At 31.7% G+C, this 23,841-nt stretch overlaps 2 protein-coding genes across 11 annotated transcripts; both read left to right on the top strand.

The window, feature by feature from the left end:
- Window positions 1–8,157: 8,157 nt before the first annotated feature.
- LOC116010290 (replication protein A 70 kDa DNA-binding subunit A-like) lies at window positions 8,158–16,952 on the top strand. Of its 10 annotated transcripts, none has more exons than XM_031249628.1 (14): window positions 8,158–8,425; window positions 8,822–8,947; window positions 11,308–11,456; window positions 11,563–11,827; window positions 11,924–12,023; window positions 12,177–12,307; window positions 12,516–12,594; window positions 12,670–12,802; window positions 12,903–13,066; window positions 13,172–13,224; window positions 13,376–13,478; window positions 13,608–13,706; window positions 14,516–16,615; window positions 16,715–16,952. In XM_031249628.1, exons 1-10 carry the CDS (start codon window positions 8,275–8,277, stop codon window positions 13,185–13,187), a joined length of 1,314 nt encoding a protein of 437 aa, XP_031105488.1. In that variant the 5' UTR covers window positions 8,158–8,274; the 3' UTR covers window positions 13,188–13,224; window positions 13,376–13,478; window positions 13,608–13,706; window positions 14,516–16,615; window positions 16,715–16,952. The 10 variants fall into 10 exon arrangements, with proteins under 10 accessions (XP_031105488.1, XP_031105490.1, XP_031105489.1 ...); XM_031249630.1 differs by having other exon boundaries at window positions 13,172–13,478; window positions 14,516–14,716; window positions 15,371–16,615; XM_031249629.1 differs by lacking the exon at window positions 13,376–13,478.
- A 1,712-nt stretch (window positions 16,953–18,664) lies between these two features.
- LOC116011469 (O-fucosyltransferase 13) lies at window positions 18,665–21,853 on the top strand. Its single transcript, XM_031251047.1, has 6 exons — window positions 18,665–18,925; window positions 19,086–19,168; window positions 19,526–19,596; window positions 19,702–19,790; window positions 20,314–20,535; window positions 20,874–21,853. The coding sequence occupies exons 1-6, from the start codon at window positions 18,795–18,797 to the stop codon at window positions 21,604–21,606; spliced, it is 1,329 nt and encodes a 442-aa protein (XP_031106907.1). The 5' UTR covers window positions 18,665–18,794; the 3' UTR covers window positions 21,607–21,853.
- The last annotated feature ends 1,988 nt before the right edge of the window (window positions 21,854–23,841 follow it).

Genomic DNA, 23,841 nt, shown 5'->3' with positions numbered 1-23,841 from the left:
TATCAAATATTAACTAAGTCAAAATAAATAAATAAAACAATTATTTATTGTATTTAATTAATAAGAAATTAATGTTCAAAACAATAAATGTTGGCTCCTAGGGCATACATGTCTAAGGCGTAGTATGTAAAGTTAGTTCATAAAATTCAATGGCGTAACCGTTTTCTCCATGCACTGCATGAGCTACCTAGCTAGAATGTCACTTTCGGGGCATCTTCCATTGTTCCATCACGCCTCCTCGACCATGCAATTATACACATTACTTCATTGAGATCTGTTAGTTCATCGTTCAGATACCCACAACTAAGCAGTTCTCCATGGCGCTACTATCTTGAGATTCCATTATAGTTGAAGGTTCACCAATCATATAAAGTAGAACACTCGTGCTAATAATTTGTAATTTTGGTGTACTTGTGCTTGTATCAATCTTGTGTAATCGTACAATCATATATTCAGAATAAAAGAAGAAGAAGTTTACAATCATATATCAATCTTGTGTAATCGTACAATTATATATGTAGAGGAGGACGGAAGAGAAGAAGAAGTTTAACCCTGAATTGAGACTCCCCTTTTCTTAATAACTATTTATATATATATATATATATATATATATATATATATATATATATATATATATATATATAACTCAGTAACTGCATCCTATGCTAGAAAATAGGTGGATGATGACAATAACATTAACTATATTTTACAACATTTATTTTATTTTATTTTATGTTTTTGAACTCTCAGCTCATGTGAATTACAATTAAATTTTAATATTTTGTATTAATTACTTTTTAACCGTTGGTAATAGTACGAAAAATGTTTTGAATTTTTAAAGTGGTCAAAACTGTACTCAAAAGGGTATTTTTAACTGAATATATTACGCTTTTTTGTTAGTTGCTAATGGTTGAAAATCCAAAATTTTCTAACCATGAGAGTTGATTATATATTTATATTGCTAAAACACAAAATATAGTAAAAAATGTTTTATTATTGAAAATCATGAAATGTATACTATTAATAAAAACAAGAGTTTATTACGGAAATGGTCCATCGACTATTGCAAAATTATCAATTTGGTCCTCGATAATTTTTCGTGCCCAATTAAGTCCATCGACTTTGAAAAATTTAACCAATCTGGTCCTCCGTTTATTTTGTCGTTAAACATCCGTTAAATAGGGACCAAATTGATAATTTTGCTATAGTCAAGGAACCATTTCAGTGAAAAATTAATTACCAATTTGGTTCCTTGACTATAGCAAAATTACCAATTTGGTCCCGATTTAACGGTAAAATAAACGGAAGACCAAATTGGTTAAAATTTTCAAAGTTAAGGGACTTAATTGGTCACGAAAAATTGTTGAGGATCAAATTGGTAATTTCGCAATAGTCGAGGGACCATTTTGGTAATAAACTCTAAAAACAATATCCTTAACTTTAACTTTCCGCCCAAAATACTCCTATACTATTAAGGTTTGCATAATATTGTAAAATATGGTAATACAATTCCTATTCGTAATACAATCGTACATTAAAATATGATAATTAATACAATTCGTAATAAAATATATATTCTTTTCTACGTTCCTATTCGTAATACAATTCTATATTAAAATTACTAATCGTAATAATACAGTACATATATTTCGCTGCAATGTAATCTATATCTATACTATTAATAAAAACAATATCCTTAACTTTAACTTCCCGCCCAAAACACTCCTATACTATTAAGGTTTGCATAATATTGTAAAATATGGTAATACAATTCCTATTCGTAATACAATCGTACATTAAAATATGGGCAAATACTTGTGTGAGACCGTCTCACGGATCTCAATCCGTGAGACGGGTTGGGTCTTTTATTATATGGGTTAACACTAGCAAGAATCTCATGCTATGTTTCTCTCTTCTTGTTTCTACCACACGATTTCTTCTCCTAGGCCATCTCCTCTGTTAACGGTTTCGGCTTCTTCCCATCTGCTAACGGTCTCAACTTCCTCCCATCTCATCCGCCACCTCCATTTCCGCCGCTGTCTTCAAGTCAAATGCAACCTAGTCAATCAAAAACCTTGTGTAAATTAGCATACCTGCATCAATCACACTAGAATTAACGTACATAATCTTCATTATTCTCATTAAAGTTCTCTGCCCAACTGCCATTACCATTTGATGATAAGCTGAAGTTGCATGCAATCAACTTGCTAATTTGCGAATGTGGTTGCCGGAAAAAATGAACCTGCCTACAGTGGATCCCATCAAGTCTCCAGAACTCACTTCTAAGAATTTTAGAAGCCTTCACCAAGAGTGAATTTACAGATCTGAGTATGGACACGCTTAGCATGAACCACCAAGCAAACAACCGGTCCTTGTAGAGAATTCATTTTACTTCCATTTACTATCAATGAGACAATAAACGGATTATTATCAAATTTCCGCTATTGTGTAAAGCACACCAAATATTTATAGACACACATAAACATAATACTTTATAGCACAAATCTAATACTTCATAACACAAACATAGTACTTAATTTGTATGTAGATATATATAATCAATAGTTTAAACATTAAACATAATACTTCAAAGCACAAATATAATATACAGTCTGTACTTAAATAGATAAAATTAATACTTTAAACATTAAACATAATACTTTATAGCAAAAATCTAATACTTCATAGTACAAATATAATTCTCCATATGCAAGTAGATATAATCAATATTTTAAGCTTTAAACAGAATACTTTAATTTGTAGCACAAATCTTATATTTCATAGCACAAACATAATACTCCATGCATCTGCATGTAGATATAATCAATACATTAAGCTTTAAACATAATACTTTACAGTACAAATCTAATACTCAGTCTGTAGGTAGATATAGTCACTACTTTAAGAATTAAACATATATAATACTTTATAGCACAAAAATCTAATACTTCATAGCACAAACATAATACTCATTCTGCAGGTTGATATATTTTAAGCATTAAATATAAAATTTTATAGTCTAATTATTCTAATACTTCATATCACAAATATATAATCAACACTTTAAGCATTAAATAAAATACTTTATAGCACAAGTCTAATACTTCAAAGCACAAACATAATACTCAATTTGCAGGTTGATATATTTAATAATTTAAGCATTAAACATAATACTTTATAGAACAAATCTAATACTCTGTGTGTGTGTATATATACTTAATACTTTAAGCATTAAACATAATACATTATAGCACAAAACTAATACTTAGTGTGCAAATATATATAACTTAAATGTAATACTTCATAGTACAAATTTAATGCACAGTTTATATGTAGATATATTTAATACTTTAAGCCTTAAATACAATATTTTATAGTCTAAATATAATACTTCATAGAACAAATTTAATACACAGTTTAAGGTAGATATATTTAATACTTTAAGTCTTAAACACAATACTTTATAGCGTAAATATAATACTTCATAGCACAAATCTAATATACAGTTTAAGATAGATATATTTAATACTTTAAGCCTTAAACAGAATACTTTATAGCCTAAATATAATACTTCATAGTACAAATCTAAAACATATATAATCAATACTTTAAGCATTAAATATTATACTTAATAGCATAAATATAATACTTCATAGCATACATCTAATACACAATTTAATATAGACATATTTAATACTTTAAGTCTCAAATGTAATACTTTATAGCTTAAATGTAATACTTCTAGCACAAATCTAAAACATATATAATCAATACTTTAAACCTTAAATACCATACTTTAAGAATCATATATAATACTTTATATAAAAAAAAAAGTAGTACTTTATAGCAAAATATGGCATGAGTATTGGGACTATAAATTGCAAGCCTATTCCTGAACTTATTATCTTACGAGTAGTTTAAAATTAATATTATTTAGATTGTAGAAAAACTCTAATGAATTATTATGAAATTTTATCAATTTTGAGAGGGTAGCTGCGCCCTTAGAGATGCAGATCAATCATCAGCAGCCAATCCAGCCATTACATTTAGGTAAGCGCGCATCGCAGCAGAATTATATTTCATCATTTGCTTCGTATTTTCCTGTGCACTCAATGACCCAAATTATATGNCCTTAAATACCATACTTTAAGAATCATATATAATACTTTATATAAAAAAAAAAGTAGTACTTTATAGCAAAATATGGCATGAGTATTGGGACTATAAATTGCAAGCCTATTCCTGAACTTATTATCTTACGAGTAGTTTAAAATTAATATTATTTAGATTGTAGAAAAACTCTAATGAATTATTATGAAATTTTATCAATTTTGAGAGGGTAGCTGCGCCCTTAGAGATGCAGATCAATCATCAGCAGCCAATCCAGCCATTACATTTAGGTAAGCGCGCATCGCAGCAGAATTATATTTCATCATTTGCTTCGTATTTTCCTGTGCACTCAATGACCCAAATTATATGGATCCGACCCGTCTCACGAATTGAGATCCGTGAGACGGTCTCACACAAGTGTGACCCTAAAATATGATAATTAATACAATTCGTAATAAAATATATTCTTTTCTACGTTCCTATTCGTAATACAATTCTATATTAAAATTACTAATCGTAACAATACAGTACATATATTTCGCTGCAATGCAATCTATATCTATACTATTAATAAAAACAATATCCTCAACTTTAACTTCCCGCCCAAAACACTCATATACTATTAAGGTTTGCGTAATATTGTAAAATATGGTAATACAATTCCTATTCGTAATACAATTATACATTAAAATATGATAATTAATACAATTCCTAATAAAATATATTTTTTCCTACGTTTCTATTCGTAATACAATTCTATGTTAAAATTACTAATCGTAATAATACAGTACATATATTTCCTTGCAATGCAAGCTATACTATTAATAAAAACAATATCCCAACTTTAACTTTCCGCCCAAAACACTCATATACTATTAAGGTTTGCGTAATATTGTAAAATATGGTAATACAATTCATATCCGTAATACAATTATACATTAAATATGGCAATTAATACAATTCCTAATAAAATATATTCTTTCTTACGTAAATTTGCGTAATATTGTAAAATATGGTAATAAAATTCCTATTCGTAATACAATACAATTACTCTCGCCCAAAACACTTCTATACTATTAAGGTTTGGGTAAAAAACAAGCCCAATGGTTGGTGATACGAAAATTTCGCATAACTCAACCCAATTTTCTAATCGACAGTCGTGCCTGCAGGTGTCGGCTCACACGAATCAAGCCTTTTCAAGTTCATTTTTTTTCTAATCGACAGTCGTGCCTGCAGGTGTCGGCTCACACGAATCAAGCCTTTTCAAGTTCATTTTGGGATTTGATTTGCACCCACTGCACGCGCGAGAGAGAGCCTTTATGCTATACAATTCAATAAGTCTTAAAAAGACTCTTGTATAAGTTGTTGTGCAAACCCACTTCCCAAACCAATGTGGGACAAAAGTTACTTGAAAATTTTTTCTCTCAATTTTTCTAACTCAAATGGGTCAACTTTGAGAACCAATTTCTCATTCACCCATTATCCGTTTTGAGCGTACAATATATCAATCTTTTCGTCTAACTATGAAGAACCCGAATCCACTTTGACTCGACCCAAAGCGAAAGTGGATCCCACATATATTTGCACCGCAATATAGCCACTAAAATGCCATTTTATGTTTTTTTTTCAATAGTTATTTGTCTAAAGAATATCAACGTTCTACGGTCAACCAACAATCACTCAACTGATTATCCTATTACTCCCAGATAAATTTTTCTCTAATATAGTTATACTTACTGAATATCAAAATATAAGTGAATTTCAAGATCTTGCAATAACTAACCGACAAGTAATTAAATTAATGATATATAATGCAATGCAAATTATCTACATATTGGACTTATACACTTATTTTAGAATACTGAATTTTTGTGATATTTGTTACATGCAAGGAAGACTCACACTATAGTTTATTTGTCGATTCTTATATGTTATAAATCATAATATCATAAGAAACGGATACTTTTACGAAATATGAAGCATGAGTAGTATGCCAATCAACGTTTATGGACATCGTATTTCAACAGTTTGGATGTGCATCATTTTAAAAAGCCATACACTCCATTTGGTAATCTGGGTTGAAGTTTGGATTAACAGTTCAGATATATGATTCATACATTCTGATATATTTTTGTTTATTGCCTGATGCCAGTATGATGATTTGAATTTTGAGAGCATAGAAACAAGATCGAAACATGCTTATATGCTTGAATGGTCTTACCTCAAAGTTACTACCTACTATCACACAATGTTTTATGTTGTATGTTAGACTCAAGGTTACTAACTTCTCACAATAGTCAGAGACTTGCTTTATATGTATGAAATATTGACAAAAAAATTATGGTTTAGATGTGAGTTTTACTTATATATACCTGGGAATTTGAAACTTTTTAAAATTTAGTGATTGGTAAAATCAATATGTTTTACAGTTTGACTATCAAAACTAATTTTATGGAAAAAATCACAGAATATATACATGTAGATTATAAAATTAAAATTTCACTGTCAATATTGTTATGACTCAATGCTTTTATTACATTAAAAGTGATTTTTTAAAATTTCAAGCTCAAGATATGGCACGCTTGATGAGTCGCAACTAGAAGGTCAGTGATCCGCTCGCCGACTTCAGATGTCGTTGATCAAATTAATCAGTACATGTGTGACATGAATATTGCAAAAAGGACGAACATATTTAAGTTATAACTCTTTGTGTAAGGCAAAATCAGACGGTGAAAATCTATTAGAATTACACCCTCCTAAATTCTTAAATAGTTAGAGATTGTATGATTTTCTTAATCATTCATTGACATTAATTAATGGTTGGTACACCTGTTATGTTATTGCGGAAGATAGACCATTCTCTTGATCTTTATAACTGTACGTGACTCATCATTACAAGATTGACAGATCACATTGTTGAAGCAAGAATAGTTAATGGGACACATGAAGGAACCAAAGTTCTTATCCCTCGAATGTCTTTCACTCTTTCTGATACGAGATTGCCCTTCAAGTTCCAGCATAAATAATTCACATTGATGCTTGCAATTGCCATGAATATCAACAAAATTCAGGGCCGAACACTAACTCACGTTGGGTTATTGCTGAAAAAACCAATTTTTAATCACAGGCAGTTGTATATGGCTTTCTCCCGTGTCACCCATCCTGATAGCCTAAAAGTGTTAATTAGTTCTAGACGAGGATGAACAAGATTGTGTTGCTATTGCCGATGTTGTCTACAAAGAGGTTTCAATAATGTGTAAATACAACCGGTGATATTATGTTTTTTTCAAGATGAAAAAATTGCTATATATCTACACAAAAATATATCTTTCATACATATGAGTTAGAATAACAATTGATTCCTATAACTGAGTTACTAGATTAGAGAACGAGCATATTTGCCCAATTTATAAAAATCTTAAACAATGATATATAAAATCTCTAAAATTCCAGCACCGCATGCGTACATCTACACATTAGCTATTAATTAAGAAATTATTTGCTGGAATTCAAACAAGGATAACATCAGAAAACATAATCGATCCAAAACATATCTTCAATTGTACTATATAATATTTGGTGTTATAATTTATATAATTATATATCGATCCAAATATTCTTAATATATTATAACAAAATCATTCCGTGCATCGCATGGGTGAAAATACTAGTATTGAAAAAAAAAAACTAACAAGCTTCCAATTGCCTTATCTTGAATTTCAAAAAAATAAAGTAAATACTTGAATTACCAAGAAGGAAAAAAATGGAATGATTTTTAGTGGTTAATAACGTTAATTTTAATGTAATTTATATATATCTAAAAACTTAATAAGTGTCAATGATGGTTATATCCCTGGTTTTTGTCCCCTTTTTAATTGCTTACCTTTTTGTACATTATGTTCTTAATGTTTTACACTGCATTTTTATGGACTAGAATGCCCAGCATATTCCGTTACCGTTAAAGTTGACTAAAGAATGTTAAAGTATAAATTTATTTTCATCCACTCATTTTCGTTCCATATTTCCCCTATTTCTTCGGCTTTTCCTTTCCTTAATTTTCCTTAATCTTCCGTTTTTTTTTTATTTACACCAATACAAGAGAGAAGATGTCAGATCCTTCTTCCCTATTTCCCCGACCTAATTCTTCGCTTTTCCTTCCCCACGATGTTACGAATCTTCCACCTATCTTCCTCCCCAGATTCCTCCCATCATTCATCTGCTGCTTCAAATGAGGATTTACACGCTCAACAGCTGGAAGAAGAGCTGCGATCAACAGCATTCAATGAATATGAACATGAATTGCGCTCAAGCCAAGGTAAATTCCTTAATATTTTTGTTAATTTTATATATTGAATCTCTTTAATTTTCCAATCGTTGTTACGGGACGAAGGGTTTAACGCTAAAGCATTCGTTATTCCAGAGTTTACAGCCAGAAATTGGATTAATTTAGGATAAAACATATATGGATTAATTTAGGATTTTATTCAATAGTGTATATACCAAATCCTATTAGTGCCCGGGAATTATTCTGTGATCAGATTTTATTCAGTAGTGTTTAAGAGATATATGAATTATATTCTCAAAAAAAAACATATATGAACAATAGCTAAATTAATGTTATTCCTTTCTCAATTTTTATTTTGTTTTTTGAAAAGTTTCTTGATTTATCTCTTTTTTCTTTATTTAATTTTGGAATATTGCTTGATGTTAGGGGGTATTTTGCTATTTAAGCACTACCGTAGAGGCAGACACTCACCACAGAATAACTGTGAAATTTTATTTATTTTCTCTAAAATTTACTCTGTTACTCTAGTTGTCTGTTCAAGTCCACCTTCAGGTTCTTACTTCTTCTCTCTTTTTATTTTCGTTGTCAAAGAATAATTGCTTCATGTTATGCTATTTGAGAATGTTTTTCTTGTAGTTTTTCATCCAACTGAATGTGTTGATTCATATGTTTGCTAGAGAGGAGACAAATGACTACTAATTTGGTGGTATTTGGTGTATATTTGTGCTATACACCATTGATAGAAACAAACTATTCTCCATTTTTATTTGTGTATATTTGTTTGGGGTGCATATGCTTTCTGTTATTAATTTTTGGTGAGTTGGGGTGATATCCACCTTCTGCAATGAACACAGCTGCCTCCTCCAAACAACCATGCAAAATGGGAATACTGATTGTTCTTATTTTCATGCCCGGCCTTTTTTTATCCACCAAAATTCTCAAGTTTTAAATCTCCACTTCAATTCATAAATTTATTCTTATTTTCACATCTATAATTTATAGAATCCTGTACATAAGTATATTGTTTCAGTTTGGGTGGTTGGTGGTATTTGGTGTGAATTTGTGAAGGAAGAAGTGAGGTGGCGCATTTTTGAGACTTGAAACTCAAAAGCAGTCAGTTTGGGTGGTTGGTGGTATTTGCTTTTCTTTTAAATAAATAATAATCAGGAGAAGTGGTGTAGATCATTATTTTTGACACAACCTAACAAAGCTTTTGTTCTGCTGAGTATGGTGTAACTATATAGCTCTTATGATGGTAGTGATGGTATATTGCCTTCCACTACTTCATATTTTGTTATAACCATATGCATTAAGCATGACTTAAATCACAAATTAGTATGTTACTTTTGTTGAGTGACGAGGTAAATCAACCCGTTTCGATGGCTAAGGACTGGGGAATATGCCCCCTGTCCATCCCTTGAATGATGTACAAGCTTGGGTTGTAAGGGGGCTAATTTCATACACTTAGAAAGTAAAAAAAAAAAAAAAAAGTTAAACATAATGCTATCGTTCTTTATATGGCTATTGTCTCCCACGTATCAAACTTCCTCTGGAACAAAATTACTAGCTCCAAGTTGAGGTGTATGATAACCTCACTTGCTTAGCTTCAAAATTATAGAAAAGAAGCTTCCAAAATTTCTATGCATGTATCATATATGTGTCAATTTTCTCACTCATACCCATATGTTTACATGCATAATTTTTGCATTTTGGGCTGTTTGGGGTCAAGCTTCTTCCAGTAGTGTCAAGCTGTTATTGATAACCCCTAAAAGGCCTATTTTTTTAATCTATGTTTTGATGTCAACCAATTTCAAGGTTTTAGAAAGTGTCCATTGATAGAAACAAAGTATTCTCCATTTCTGCTTTGATTCATATGAGATTTGCAACCTAAGTGGGTCTCTTTTTCTTCTCTATTGCTTCAGTCTTCTGTCTTCTGGAAAATTAGTAAACCCCTTCTTTAATGCACACAGTAGTTAATTAGGTGGACAATGTTAGAAATGTGTATGCATTTAGAAAAAAATCCTTACGAATTGTGCAATTAGTTTGGAGTCTTGTTGAGGGAGGTAAATTGCAAGATGTATTTCAACAAGTTATTCAAAGTATTCATACTCTAAATTTGGCCAATACATAACAATGGGTTGCACACCACACCACAACGGATTGAACAATCCACACAGGCTCCAGAGCTCAACTATATGCTAATGTTAAATTACACTTATCTGCTACTGCAAAATGGGAGAGTGGTTACAAATGGTCACCTTATCCACTTTCCATTTCCCCCCTAACTTTAAAAATAAATAAAAATAATAAAAACAAATAAAATGCTAAGCTTTCTACAGACCAGCCCTTTCCCATCACGGAAAATGGCTGAAGCTGTGATGAGCTTCACGATTATTTTCGACAAAAAAAAAAAAGAAAAAAAGAAAGAGCTTCACGATTATCAAACCAAGGATTCATAACCCCTCTCTTCATTGTCCATCAAAACTTCCTAAACCAGTAAGTTTTCTGGTGATTTTCTATTATCCCTATTATTATTAGTATATTATTATTTTTAATCTTTATTTTCCTTTATGATATTCCAGCTTGTGCAATGCTTAAATTCTACTTTTAACCCTTGCAGTAGTTACCAATTCCATGGATCCAAGTTGCACCCATCTCAATTATTAGCCTATATTATTTGTACCAATTACTTGTAGCTTATAATAATAATAATAATAATAATAATAATTATTATTATTATTATTATTATTATTAGTATAGTAATAGTGATGAAATATAATTTGGATAATATTTCTATTGCTATTGCTTCTTCTTTTTTTAACATTTTGAGATGGAAGCTCACTTTGCATATATATATATATATACTACATTGTCATAACATATATATTTATTTTTATTTAATATTTTTTCAGCAATGGAATCTCGCCTTTTAATCCCCCAAATAACAACTAAGAAAAAACAATGGAGTTGTAAAGTTTGTGTTATTGAAAAGTTGAATACAAGAGAGTCAAAGAGCAAACCTGGAACCTTGTACAAGCCTATAACATTACAAGATGAAGCGGTTACTCATTTTTATTATTTCTGAACTTCAAAATTAATTCTATGTTGTTAAAATGATTGATTATATTTTCAAATAGTTTTTGACATTTTCTTTAAAATAATTATAGGGCAACAAAGTTCAAGGAATGACTTATCAAAATGATATTGAACTACTTGATGAAAGGCTCATTGTCTCTAATGCATTAGTCTCTCGTGCTAATCAATTTTTCAATGTCCCAGATGAGATGTATAGATTTGTTTGGTCAATTAATAGGAAAACTCTAATACAAGCAGTCGACAATGACGACCAATTGGATTTACAACCTTCTTCTGACATGGATACAAAACCCTTTGGACAATTATATGATTACAAATCTAAAAGACAAGCAATAAGTGAGTTTATATTCTTTTCATACATTTTTTAATTTCTTTATACATTTATTCAAATTTAGAAAATATTGTGACAAACTAATTGAACTATATTTATAGATATCATTGGAGTCGTGATTTCTAAACTACCAAGAGAATTTATTGTGACCAACAGGACAGGACAACAAAAAGCCAACGACTTTGTGATCGTTGATGAAGAGTATGTTTTTCAATTTATTTAACTCCAAAGTTTTTAAATTGTCCATTAGAATTTCAAAGGAAACATGATTAATTTTAAAGTTTATTTTATTTATTGTTTTATTGTCAACTAATCTTGCCATGATCTATTTATGAATTTTTATTCATGTCCTAGGCTTAAACCTATCATTTTCACAATGTGGGGAAATTTTACGGTTTGCCAAGGAGTTGAAATTGACAAAGAGCTCCGATCAGGAGATTATCCCGTTGTTCTTGGAAGAAGGATTACTGTCACCCCATATCAAGGTATGTATGCAAATTTAATTAATATTCATTTCGATAAGTTAATTATAAAAGAATGAGTGTCAATAACATGATCAAGTATTAAATGTACTTGTTAGAAAGCCTAATTTTATACACCATAAACATTTTCATTATCAATTAATTGTAATTGATATATTTTTTGTACCATTAACATTTTCCTTATCAAGTATATGTTTAACATGTTAAATAGGAATTTCCTTATCTACAAGAACGGACTCGGGTGTAGAAGTGAATCCGTTCGGTAAACGTGCTGATGCTCTTAAAGAATGGTAATCTAAATTCATTTTTTATCATTTAAATGTTCTATTTGTTACACTTGATAAATGATTATATGTTGATGACAGGGCGAAGACTAATTCTTTAGTTATTGAAAGATTGATTGTTGAAAAAGCACATAACAATGCTGGAAGTGAAATGGCAAGCCCTCTTGATCAACAAATATCACCAATTTCATATTTAAAGAAGTCATTTGAACAGGTTTCGCACTAATGTCACATCCTTTAATTGTTCATTTTCTTTATAACTTGTTTTACTCACTTTTATTTTGCTATTTTTCTGCATGTATTAAAAAATCAAGTCAAAAGGAGTTTGGGTTAAATCAAAGATCACACTCATAGATAACGGAAATCTTACCTACTATATTGGTTGCAACAATTGTGATAAGAAAATTAATTGTAATGATGAAGGTATTAAATTCCAATGTATGTTTTGTGGTCATGGAAATGCGGTTTCTATCAAGAGGTAAAATCATGACTCCTCAATGAAATTATACACATACTTTATTATATCTCACAGTAATCATGATGCAAAATTTTTACTTTGTATCATGATAACTCCACCGACTAGGACTCGAGCGGACTAAGATTATTTTATAAAGATGCTCATCATTGGCGACATCTGTTAGTTTCCTTCTTCCAATAAAGTTTTCACACATTTGTAGTTTCATTATCCCTTTAGTTATTCAGAGAATGACTTGTTAATGTATGGCATATGTTTTGCCCACAATGGTTAATTCATCTGTTGGGATATAATGTCAATTCTCATGGGCAGGTTTGGTTTACAACATGCTTTTATCCTAATAATATTCTTACTGAACTCCAAGCAAAAGAAGGATTTTGAGTCTAAAATCTACATCTATTGATATATTTTATAGGTAAACTTACCTTTAAACTAAAATCGTTTTTGAAATGCTGTTTTAACATGCAAAATTGATTTTTTTTTTTGACTACTATTGAACATGCAAAATTGATTAATAACTTCTTTTGCTTTTCCTTATATTCAGTGAGGTGAAAGACGATAATCTCCCGAGATCAGTTGATATTACACAATGTGACCATACATAATCTTTGACATTGGTGAAAAGTCAGACAAAATAAATCAGGTTCTATTTTATTTCAAAGTTGATTTAATTGATATTTTCTTGTAGCTACAGTTTCTATCCATTATTGTTTATTAAACTAGAGTATACTAGAATCTACTCATGAGTGTGCAAGTAATTGGTTAGTTTATCTTAAATCAATTTTTAATTGTAAAATGAAATAGACGCACAGTTTCAAAATGAATTTTTCTTGGAATGAAACGAACTAAGCAATGAGTAATATTTATGCTCATTGACTTTACAAATATTGTAGAATTAGTATGAATTCTTGTACGTTAGTTTTTCTATAACCAACATATATATGATAGTATAAACACCAATTGGTGAATTGACGTATACATGATAGTATAGACATCAATTGCATATAACTTATATTCTTACGAAAAAACTCGACATCATTTATTTATTTATTAGTTATTTTTAAATACAATATAGGTTGATTCTAAGGTAGAACTAACACCAATTTGTATTATTATTTTTTATTAGAGTAATCTTAATTATCATTTGTTTTATTTGTCATTAATTTGGAATGCTCTTATATGATTTTTTTAATACAAAATACACTAATATAACAATACTCGTAAATAATTAAATACTTCCAAAAATCAGACAGGTGTAAGCATATTTTATACCACATAATAGATTACATTAACTTACAAGTGTATTTTACAAAACATTTGCCTTCTTTGTTTATGGTTAAACATATGCAGTCTAATAATTAGTCTTAATGTAAATACCAATATTAACTGTCATACATAGATTAAAAATTATCGAAAATTTCTAATTATGTAATTTATTTCATCTCCTTTTAGTAATGAATAATTGTGGCCCTTCTCAACCTACTATTGATCGAGCTGAGCGAAATAGAAAAGACAGAGAAAAGTATGCTTGAAATGTTGCTCAACGTGAGAGTAGAAATCTCAAGCGTAGACTTGCACTTGATGCCTCTGCTAAAGAAAAAGAAAAAAGGTTGTCAGATGCTCGTGGAGCGAATCATAGCAATGCAATTCCAGGTACTTACAATATACTCAACTTTCACACTTACATTACCCATATTTCTTTTATATATTTTATAATTTTCATCTTATAATAAACTAATTACTTTACACTTGCTTTGCCAAATTAATTCACATATTTTTACCAAAATATATTAAAACTAAATTTATGCTACTCTGTATACAAATACGTACATATGCCTCCATGTTAAAAATCAAAATAAAAAAAAAATTATTCCAATTTTTTACACACTTAGTGAGAAATTCAAATGCCTCCCAACATAATCCATTTACATTGTCTCCAATGAATGATTGTACTTATTGTGGGGCAAAACGCTTTCAATACGAACCACCGGGCTTCTGTTGTTCGCGTGGCCAAATTACGCTCATCTCAAATGAAATGCCTACAATTTTAAGGAATTTATTTGTTGGTCAACATTCTGCTGCAAAGCATTTTCAAGAATCTGTCAGACCCTATAACAATACATTTGCATTTACTTCTATGGGAATACAAAACTATGATAAAGACCTATGCAGAAGAAATAAAGGAATCTACACATTTAAAGTTCAAGGTCAGATGTATCACTTTGTGAATGATTTGTTACCAAATGGTTGTCCTCCTCGCAATTTGCAACTCTATTTCTTTGACACTGAACATGAACTTGAGAACAGACTTCAAGGTGCTGATAGGATGGACAGAGATATTGTTAGTGCACTTAGTATGGACCGTATGAATTTCCTGACATAAGTTGAAGCTACCTTATTAAAAAAATGTAGACTGCTTCTTTGGGATGAAGCTTCTATGGCTAACCGTCGGGCTATTGAAAGCGTTGATACAACGCTTAGAGATATTATGGACACCGAACAAATTTTTGGAGGAAAAGTAGTTGTTTTTGGAGGTGATTTTCGACAAACATTGCCGGTTATTAGATATGGGAAGAAAGAAGATTTCATTGAAGCGAGTTTGGTTAAATCACCCTTAATTTGGCCAACTATCCGACGATTAAAATTGGTCCACAATATTCGTGCAAACGAGGATCCGGCTTTTTGTGAGTACTTGATGAAGATTGGCGATGGAACTGAACAATTAGTTGGTCGAGACAAGATTAAGATTCCATCTTCATTCATTATTCCATGTACGAATGAGGATACCTCTCTTGATGCTTTATTCCAATCCGTATATCCTAACTTAACGTGTTTCGAGACTGATCCTTATTCATTAATGAGCAAAGCCATCTTAACACCTAAAAATGAGATTGCGGATGAAATTAATTCTATCTTAATAGATAGATTCCCGGGAGAAAGTAAGTGCTATGTTAGTTTTGACGAACCACTTGATTCGAAGCAAATGCATTGTAAAGATTATTTGCACACTTTATCCCCAGCTGGCCTGCCTCCTCACAAGTTAATTCTGAAGAAAAATTGCCCTATAATTTTATTGAGAAATCTGAACCCATCTGAAGGATTGTGTAACGGGACAAGATTGGTTTGTGATTCGTTTGAAGATCATCTCATAAGTTGTTTGATTGCAGTTGGTGAATACAAAGGAAAGCATGTCTTCATTCTAAGAATTCCTCTAGAGCCATCAAAGGATGAAAATTGTCCAATACCATTTAAGAGGACACAATTTCCTATTAAAATCTGTTTTGCCATGACCATTAACAAAGCTCAAGGACAAACACTAGATTTCGTTGGAATTTACTTGAAAGGGCCGGTTTTTAGTCATGGACAATTATACGTTGCTATGTCTCGAGCAAAAAAGGCCGAATCTGTCAAGATGATTATATTCAGCGATGACGGTCAAAACAAACTGACCAATATCACAAATAATATTGTTTATCAAGAAATCCTCGAGTACATTTCTCAGAGCACAGTTACACGAAACAAAAATTAGCACCATGTCTCACGTTTATTGATGTAAGTTTTGTTTACTCTCTTATTTCAAATTTAAATAAACATACTTCTTAAATACTAATTATTTTCAATTGACAACTATTTATCTCATATGTGACACAGGTTTTCTGTATAACAATCTGTGCAAGATGTTGAATTGAGACAGTTGAATTCAAGTGTTATGTATATCTATACATGACAAATCCTCTATGGTTCAATACATTAGTGTGATATATCATTCAAAACGAGAGCATGTAATTTTTAAATTCAATTTACTCTTTTTTATTGTTCTTAAACTTTTTATATTAAGTTTCCTAGCTTATTGATTGATGAGTAATACAGTTTTTAATAATTATTTTCATTTGTTTTTCTTTTGGGTACTAATAGCAAAATTAACAAAATCACTTGCCTAAATGCATAATGTTGACAATATAAGACAATATTTAATTACTATGGTGTGAAGTGGTATGAAGGCATAAGTAATTTATGTAAATTTTAAATAATTTATTTTATCATTCGTAATTTATCAGTTACTTCAACGATACTTAAAAAATTTTGTGAAAGAAGAATTTCCCAGAACAATGGTTATTTTTAAGTATATTCACTTAGTTCGCTACTAAAATGTCTTGTTTAAACTTTAATTCAAGTTTTTTTTTTTTTGTAACTTTATGTTATTATTTACAAATTCATCTTATTTCAATAACATTTGTATCTAATATCCAGGTATCAAATGAGCAGCAACATAATGCATTTACAATTGAATTGAGACAAGATTATTAGATATCAATTTGTGAAAGTTGTTGAATTTAGATAGTTGAAATCAATTACTATGTAGATCAATATATAAATATGAATTTATAAGAGATATATCTCCAATTCGAAGAAGACTACATTTAAACAAATTTTATTCATTTTCAAAGACAAAAATATTGTAATACAAAATTTGAGTATCCTTAAAATTACAGTGGATGGGATGAAAAAAATTACAGTGGAATAAATACATCACAATTAAATTGAATTTGTTGTGTTAATTTAAAATACATACACAACAAATATCTATGACACATCAACAACTAAAAAACAAAAGAAAAAGAAAACGCATTATATCTATTTCAAAATAATTTACTAAATAAGTTGAAAGATTGGGCACAAGTCTTCGCGCAAAGCGCGTAGGAAAAACTAGTTTGTGGATAAAAGACAAAAAAATGGTTGCGCCTGACGCGGGCTACTACGGCTGAATTTCCCATTTCAAGACTGATATTTACTGTTCCCAAAAACACTCGTTGCAGGACAAACTATTTTTTCTCTTTCTTCATTTATCTCCCTTCCAACTAAACTTGTACTGTTCCAAAAACCAACAAATAACCATTGATGTATATGCTCTTATATTAGGATCAATTGCTTTGATTTTTTATTTTTATATATTTATAGGGTCATACACAACACTGCTGCAAAAATCTCTGCCTAGACTGCCTAGGCGCTAGGTGTTCCTAGACCAAGGTGAATTGCTCCCTAGTTGTCTGCCTAGGTGGCTGGCCGCCTAGCGCCTAACTTGGCCGAGTTGGCGGCCGACTGGCCAAATTTGGCCGAGTTAACTCGTCCAACTCGACAGAGTTAGCCGAGTTAACTCGAGCGAGTTGGCCTTGTTAAATTTATTATTATATTTATATATATTTAAATTTATTTATTTATATAAGTAAGAGAAGTAAGATATATATATATATATATATATATATATATATATATATATATATATATATATAATATGACATAGACCCACACACATGATTTATTTTTTTGTTTTTATAGGTCATCGCCTAGGCGCCGCCTAGACCGCTTAGACGCTAGTTTACTGTCCGACTAGGGCCTACTGCAACCATGATACATAATCAAACATCAATATTGATATTCATTCTAAGTTCACCCTACTTTCAAATATATAAAATACTTTCATCAAAATCTATTATCATTATCAAGTATTTGATTCTCATTCCAATTTCGATTTTCACGTAATAACCAAAAATCCCCTTAGCCTTTACCCACTTCTTCCCTTTCAATTAGAAAAAGGAAATTAGGATCCGAAATAAGTATAGGTATAACCGTCGGCGACCCGGCGGCAAAGATTTGAGCTTTGTAGATAAGATAGATTGATAGATCTACGACTTCATCCACTCGCCGAAACCATAGAGATTCAACCGCGGGAATGATAGCGTCAACGGTGAAGAAGCCATTGTTGGGGGTCACAGTCCTCACGTTCTCTATCTTCCTCGCCATTATTTTGTTTCCTCCTTTGTATCCTTTCTCCGAGACCCCAATCTCTCTTGATTCTTCGCTGTAAGTTTTTCATGCATCCCAATCTTCATTGTTCTCGATTAATTTGGCTTCTGTTTATTCTGGCATCCCCATTTTTTCTTGGTTTAATTGTCATCTTTTGGTACGAATTGTGTTCTGATTTACTGATTTATCCTTTTTCTTTTCTTTTCTGGAAAATCAGACTTGAAAGGCCGGAAATATGGAGTCTCCCAAGGGTCGTGGAATGGCGGCCTTGCAATTGGTGGCTCCGACGTGATTTTAGTGGTTAGCTTTCGCTTTTGTTTTGAGATCTTACTGAAGCTGCTATATGCGCTTTGCATATTTTGGTTCTTTATAGAAATTGCACAGAAGAAACTGGTACTGAGATAAAATCCCTAGTGCGCTAAGTGATTAGATTGTGAAACAATCTGTAATTCTTTTAGATTTCTGGTTTTGGGGTATGCTATTTGAGACTTTGAGAGATATCTTTTTATACAAAGGAAGCAGTATTGGGATTGTTTTTTAAAATTCATTTGCATAATAAATCTTATACATGGGGGGTTTAATTTTTCTGAAGTTGTAAACTTTGACTGGCTTCCAATGCAGAATTTGCATATGGTTTTTTGTCTTGAAATGCTGCAGCTCTACCAGCTGAGACTAACGGCTATATCCGAGTGGATTGTTATGGTGGGCTCAACCAGATGAGGAGGGATGTGAGTACTTCATAACTTGGAATGCGAAATTGACCTGATTTTGGCGTCCTTTTGCTTTTCGATCTGTGGGTGTCAGATATGACTTGAAACATGCTTGTTATGCAGTTGTGCGATGGTGTTGGCATAGCTCGTTTGCTGAATGCAACTCTTGTTTTGCCCAAGTTTGAAGTTGCTGCATATTGGAATGAATCAAGGTATGCCGGAATTAGCTAAGGTTCTATAGACTTGGTTTATGGAAGAGATTTTTTAGATTATACTCATAAAAGTATACACACCTTTCTTTAATGAGAATGTGAGATACTAATTGAAGTGTTACATTTCTAGTTTACTGTAGTCAAAATAATTACAAATTTACGATTACATATAAATCCTTTTCAGCATATAAGTTGGTGTGATTTGGTGGTAATGGTTTGTGCTTCAAGTGTACTTTGTTTCATAAACAGGGGAAGTATACTGTAGAAAATAACCATTAAGCATTTTTATATCTGGAACCTGATATCAAACATTGCAGACTGTTTTGGGAAAGGAGTCTAGTCCATTATATAACAACCAAACACAAAAAACCCCAAGACTCATAAGTTGTAATAGATCTGTTTAGACACAGTATGTTATTTTTAAGAATATTGTATCGTTTTATGCTCAAGTTTTCTGTTTTATCATTAGTTGCATGTTCTATTCAATCCATGTTGTGACAGGACTTCCGCTTTCTACTCTCAGTGATTTTTCAGATATCTTTGATGTGGATTATTTCATCAAACAATTGAATGGCTTTGTTAAAGTAGTAAAAAAGCTTCCTCCAGAGATCGCATCAAGGGAACCCTTCAGAGTTGATTGCAGCAAACGTAAAGGCCTATTTGACTACGCTGAAAGTGTTCTTCCTTCCCTGTTGGAACATCGTTATATTGCTATCACACCTGCAATGAGTCAAAGGAGGGATAGGTATAGCTTCTATTTCATATTTTGAGATAATATCTTTTTTGCTTTAATGCTCTTATTCTTAAGAATTTTTCTTCCCCATTCACTCCAAGTGTACTCCAGTTATGGGTGATTTTAGGTGTTCTCAGACGAACGAGAGTGCTCCAACTATTTTGCATACTACTTTTTCTCTAACTTTATTTTGTTACCCATATTTTCTATATTCAAGCCTGTATCTTTTCTATCCTCTTTAGTTTCTTTATTGTTAGGCTACGCATTCTGTAGTTTCTATTTTATTTGTTTGTTTACATATTTTTTAAGCAATCCACTTTGGCATTAATTATCGTCATTCTATCTTTTAGGTACCCTCTGCATGCAAAAGCTGCATTTTGTCAAGGTTGTTACAATGCTTTACGCCTCATAAGTGCATTGGAAAAGAAAGCTTCTGATCTTCTACAAGCTATACCAAAACCCTTCCTATCACTTCACCTAAGGTTTGAACCTGACATGGTGGCTTATAGTCAGTGTGAGTATGCAGGTCTTTCTTCTGCTTCTATGGAAGCCATAGAGGCTGCACGAGGGGATCGAAAACCTTGGACTGGAGAAGCAGCTCAGATTTGGAGAAACCGTGGGAAGTGTCCCTTGACACCAAATGAAACTGCCCTCATCCTCCAAGCTCTTTCTATTCCTACAGACACAAATATTTATTTGGCTGCTGGCGATGGCTTGATGGAACTCGAAGGGTTTACCTCAGTGTACACCAACGTAGTAACCAAATCCACTCTTCTTAGTGGTGAGGATTTCACAAAGATGCACGGGAACACAAAAGCTGCACTTGATTACTATGTATCTATTAGCAGCGATTCTTATATAGCAACCTATTTCGGGAACATGGATAAGATGGTTGCAGCGATGAGAGCCTTCAAGGGGTTGCATAACACACTTTTCTTGAGCAGGAGAGACTTCTCGGTGTTGACTTCTCAGGGTCTTGAGGGAAAGGACTTGGCAGATGCCCTGTGGAAGGTTCATAGGGATGATTTTGTAGTGAGCAAGGGATCTGCTTTGCCAGACTGCTTCTGTGAAGAAAAACTATAAATTCAAGATTCACTTCATTTGTAACTCTTTTATTTTTGTTGCCATTGAGCATTTCTATACCTGTAAGACAGTATAAAACTGGGATTTTATGTTCACGAGTAGGATTTCAAGATAGAAAATTGAGCCTTGGCTTATGCTTATCCTCTCTCAGCTGTAAGTAGCACATTTTTGAGCAAGTATTGTTTTTATCAAGACAAGATTTATACATTTCCCACATGATGGTTGGTGTCATCCACTCTTTGTTAAAGTGTATTGGTGTAATTTATCAAGTGAGTTATTGTAATTTACATCTTCCTAAATGTTTTGATAGGGGATTTTGGGGTTAGGGATTTAATCTTTTGGGTAAAGAGGATAATATTGAGCAAATTAATGGAATGAATGAAGTTATTGATAACTTGAGGCTACAAGAAACTACTGTATAGGTGTATCGGGACGGTTTAAAAGCTTCAATTAAGATGTCAATTTATAGAAGATCGCCATTCACTCTGTCCTCATTGAGCTTCTTCTTGAACTTCAATTCCTTGGTCTGCATAACGAAATCATCAAACACCACAATTTCTTACATCTAGCAATTAAAAAACTTGCAGGAAGATAATGTATGCAAGTTACAATATGAATATAATAATGCTGGTTAAAACACATCTAAATTAAATCTTTCTTCAAGGCCATATAACCCAAGAGTTGCGCTTCCCATCCACGTACTGTTACAGGGCGTTTGGTTGGGTGGAAAGAATTAGAGGGGAAAAGAATTGTAATTCGGTGGAATTGCAATTCAATGAATAAGGTAGGAATTGAAATTACAGTGTTTGGTAGGCAGGAATGGGAGTACAGGGAATTGAAATAAAAGAAATGACAAAATGACTAAAATGCTCTTATGTTGTAGTATATGTTGTAGTAGTAGTAGTAATAATAATAATAATTCTTTCAATAATAATAATAATATTTCCTTCAAAAATAATAATAATAATAATAATAATAATAATAACAATAAGTATAATAATAATAACTCCTTAAAAAAAGAATAATAATAATAATAATTTTTTAAAAATTAAAAAAAAAAAAAAAAAACAACGGGTATGGGAAGAGGGGCAAAATTGTCTTTACACCAACACAATTGCCCCTCCTCTCCACCGAATTGCAATTCATGGGAGGTACCCCATGAATTGCAATTCATCATTTGGAGGGAATTGCAATTCTGCGGAATTGCAATTCGGCTCGGCCTAGCCTACAATCAACTCATATAATTAAGTTGCGATATTTCATTAAATATTATGACATTAAAAGCAGTTAATAAAAAAAAAACAATAAGAATACATACAGCAGGATTAGCAGCAATAATGTATATAGTTGAATCATAATTTAGAATGAGATTTTGGCTCTTTGTGCTTCATTTGGTTGAGAAAGTAGTTATAAACATATACTACATTGTGATGGAGTCAATAGTACTCAATATATATATAGGATCGCGTTCAGGTGCGTACTGGCCGTCCAGGAGAGAATTACGGACGAATCACAGCGCGCCACGTGTCCGGAATGTAGTTGCACATAACGTTATAACTAGGTGCACATAGGTGCACCCAGGTGCATAAATGTTAACAAGGTAAATTACTTGCACCTGTAAGTGAAAATAGGTGCACACGTGCAAGTAAAATGTATTACAAGTGCAAGTAAATTGTATAATGAGCATCAATACTAAGTGCACCTAATGTTATAACTAGGTGCACATAGGTTGCACCCAAGTACATGAATGTTAACAAAGTAAATTACTTGCACAAGTGCAAGTAAAATGTATTGCAGATGCAAGTAAAATGTATTACAGGTGCAAGTGAAATGTACACTGAGCATCAATACTAAGTGCACCTAATGTTATAACTAGGTGCACCTAATGTTATAATTAGGTGCACCTAGGTTGCACCAGGTGCATGAATATTAACAAGGTAAATTACTTGCATTTGTAAGTGAAAATATTTGCGAAAATAGGTGCATGAATATTAACAAGGTAAATTACTCGCACTTGTAAGTGAAAATAGGTGCGAAAATCGGTGCACTTGTAAGTGAAACTAGGTCCACCAAAGTTCTAGTTATTTACGAAAATGCCATCGCGTCATTTTTTTAAAATTGCATTTGATTCGTTGATCTGGACACGTGGACAGCTGTGATTTGTCTGCAGTTCTCTCCTGAGCGAGAGTACGCACGAGAGTGCAACCCTATATATATATATACATATACATATAT

Source organism: Ipomoea triloba, chromosome 2, assembly GCF_003576645.1.
Source record: "Ipomoea triloba cultivar NCNSP0323 chromosome 2, ASM357664v1".
Classification (NCBI taxonomy): Eukaryota; Viridiplantae; Streptophyta; class Magnoliopsida; order Solanales; family Convolvulaceae; genus Ipomoea; species Ipomoea triloba.
The sequence above is the reverse complement of the archived record's forward strand: the minus strand, read 5'-3'. Positions and strand labels throughout refer to the sequence as shown.

Bases quoted from the DNA above. Each gene is read 5' to 3' on its own strand.
- LOC116010290 (XM_031249629.1), top strand. From the start codon at position 8,275: ATGTTACGAATCTTCCACCTATCTTCCTCCCCAGATTCCTCCCATCAT. The intron at 8,426-8,821 runs GTAAATTCCTTA...GCTTGATGTTAG, and splicing joins TGAATTGCGCTCAAGCCAAG to GGGGTATTTTGCTATTTAAG. The intron at 11,457-11,562 runs GTTACTCATTTT...AAATAATTATAG, and splicing joins TAACATTACAAGATGAAGCG to GGCAACAAAGTTCAAGGAAT.
- LOC116011469 (XM_031251047.1), top strand. From the start codon at position 18,795: ATGATAGCGTCAACGGTGAAGAAGCCATTGTTGGGGGTCACAGTCCTC. The intron at 19,169-19,525 runs GTTAGCTTTCGC...GAAATGCTGCAG, and splicing joins GCTCCGACGTGATTTTAGTG to CTCTACCAGCTGAGACTAAC. The intron at 20,536-20,873 runs GTATAGCTTCTA...TCTATCTTTTAG, and splicing joins ATGAGTCAAAGGAGGGATAG to GTACCCTCTGCATGCAAAAG.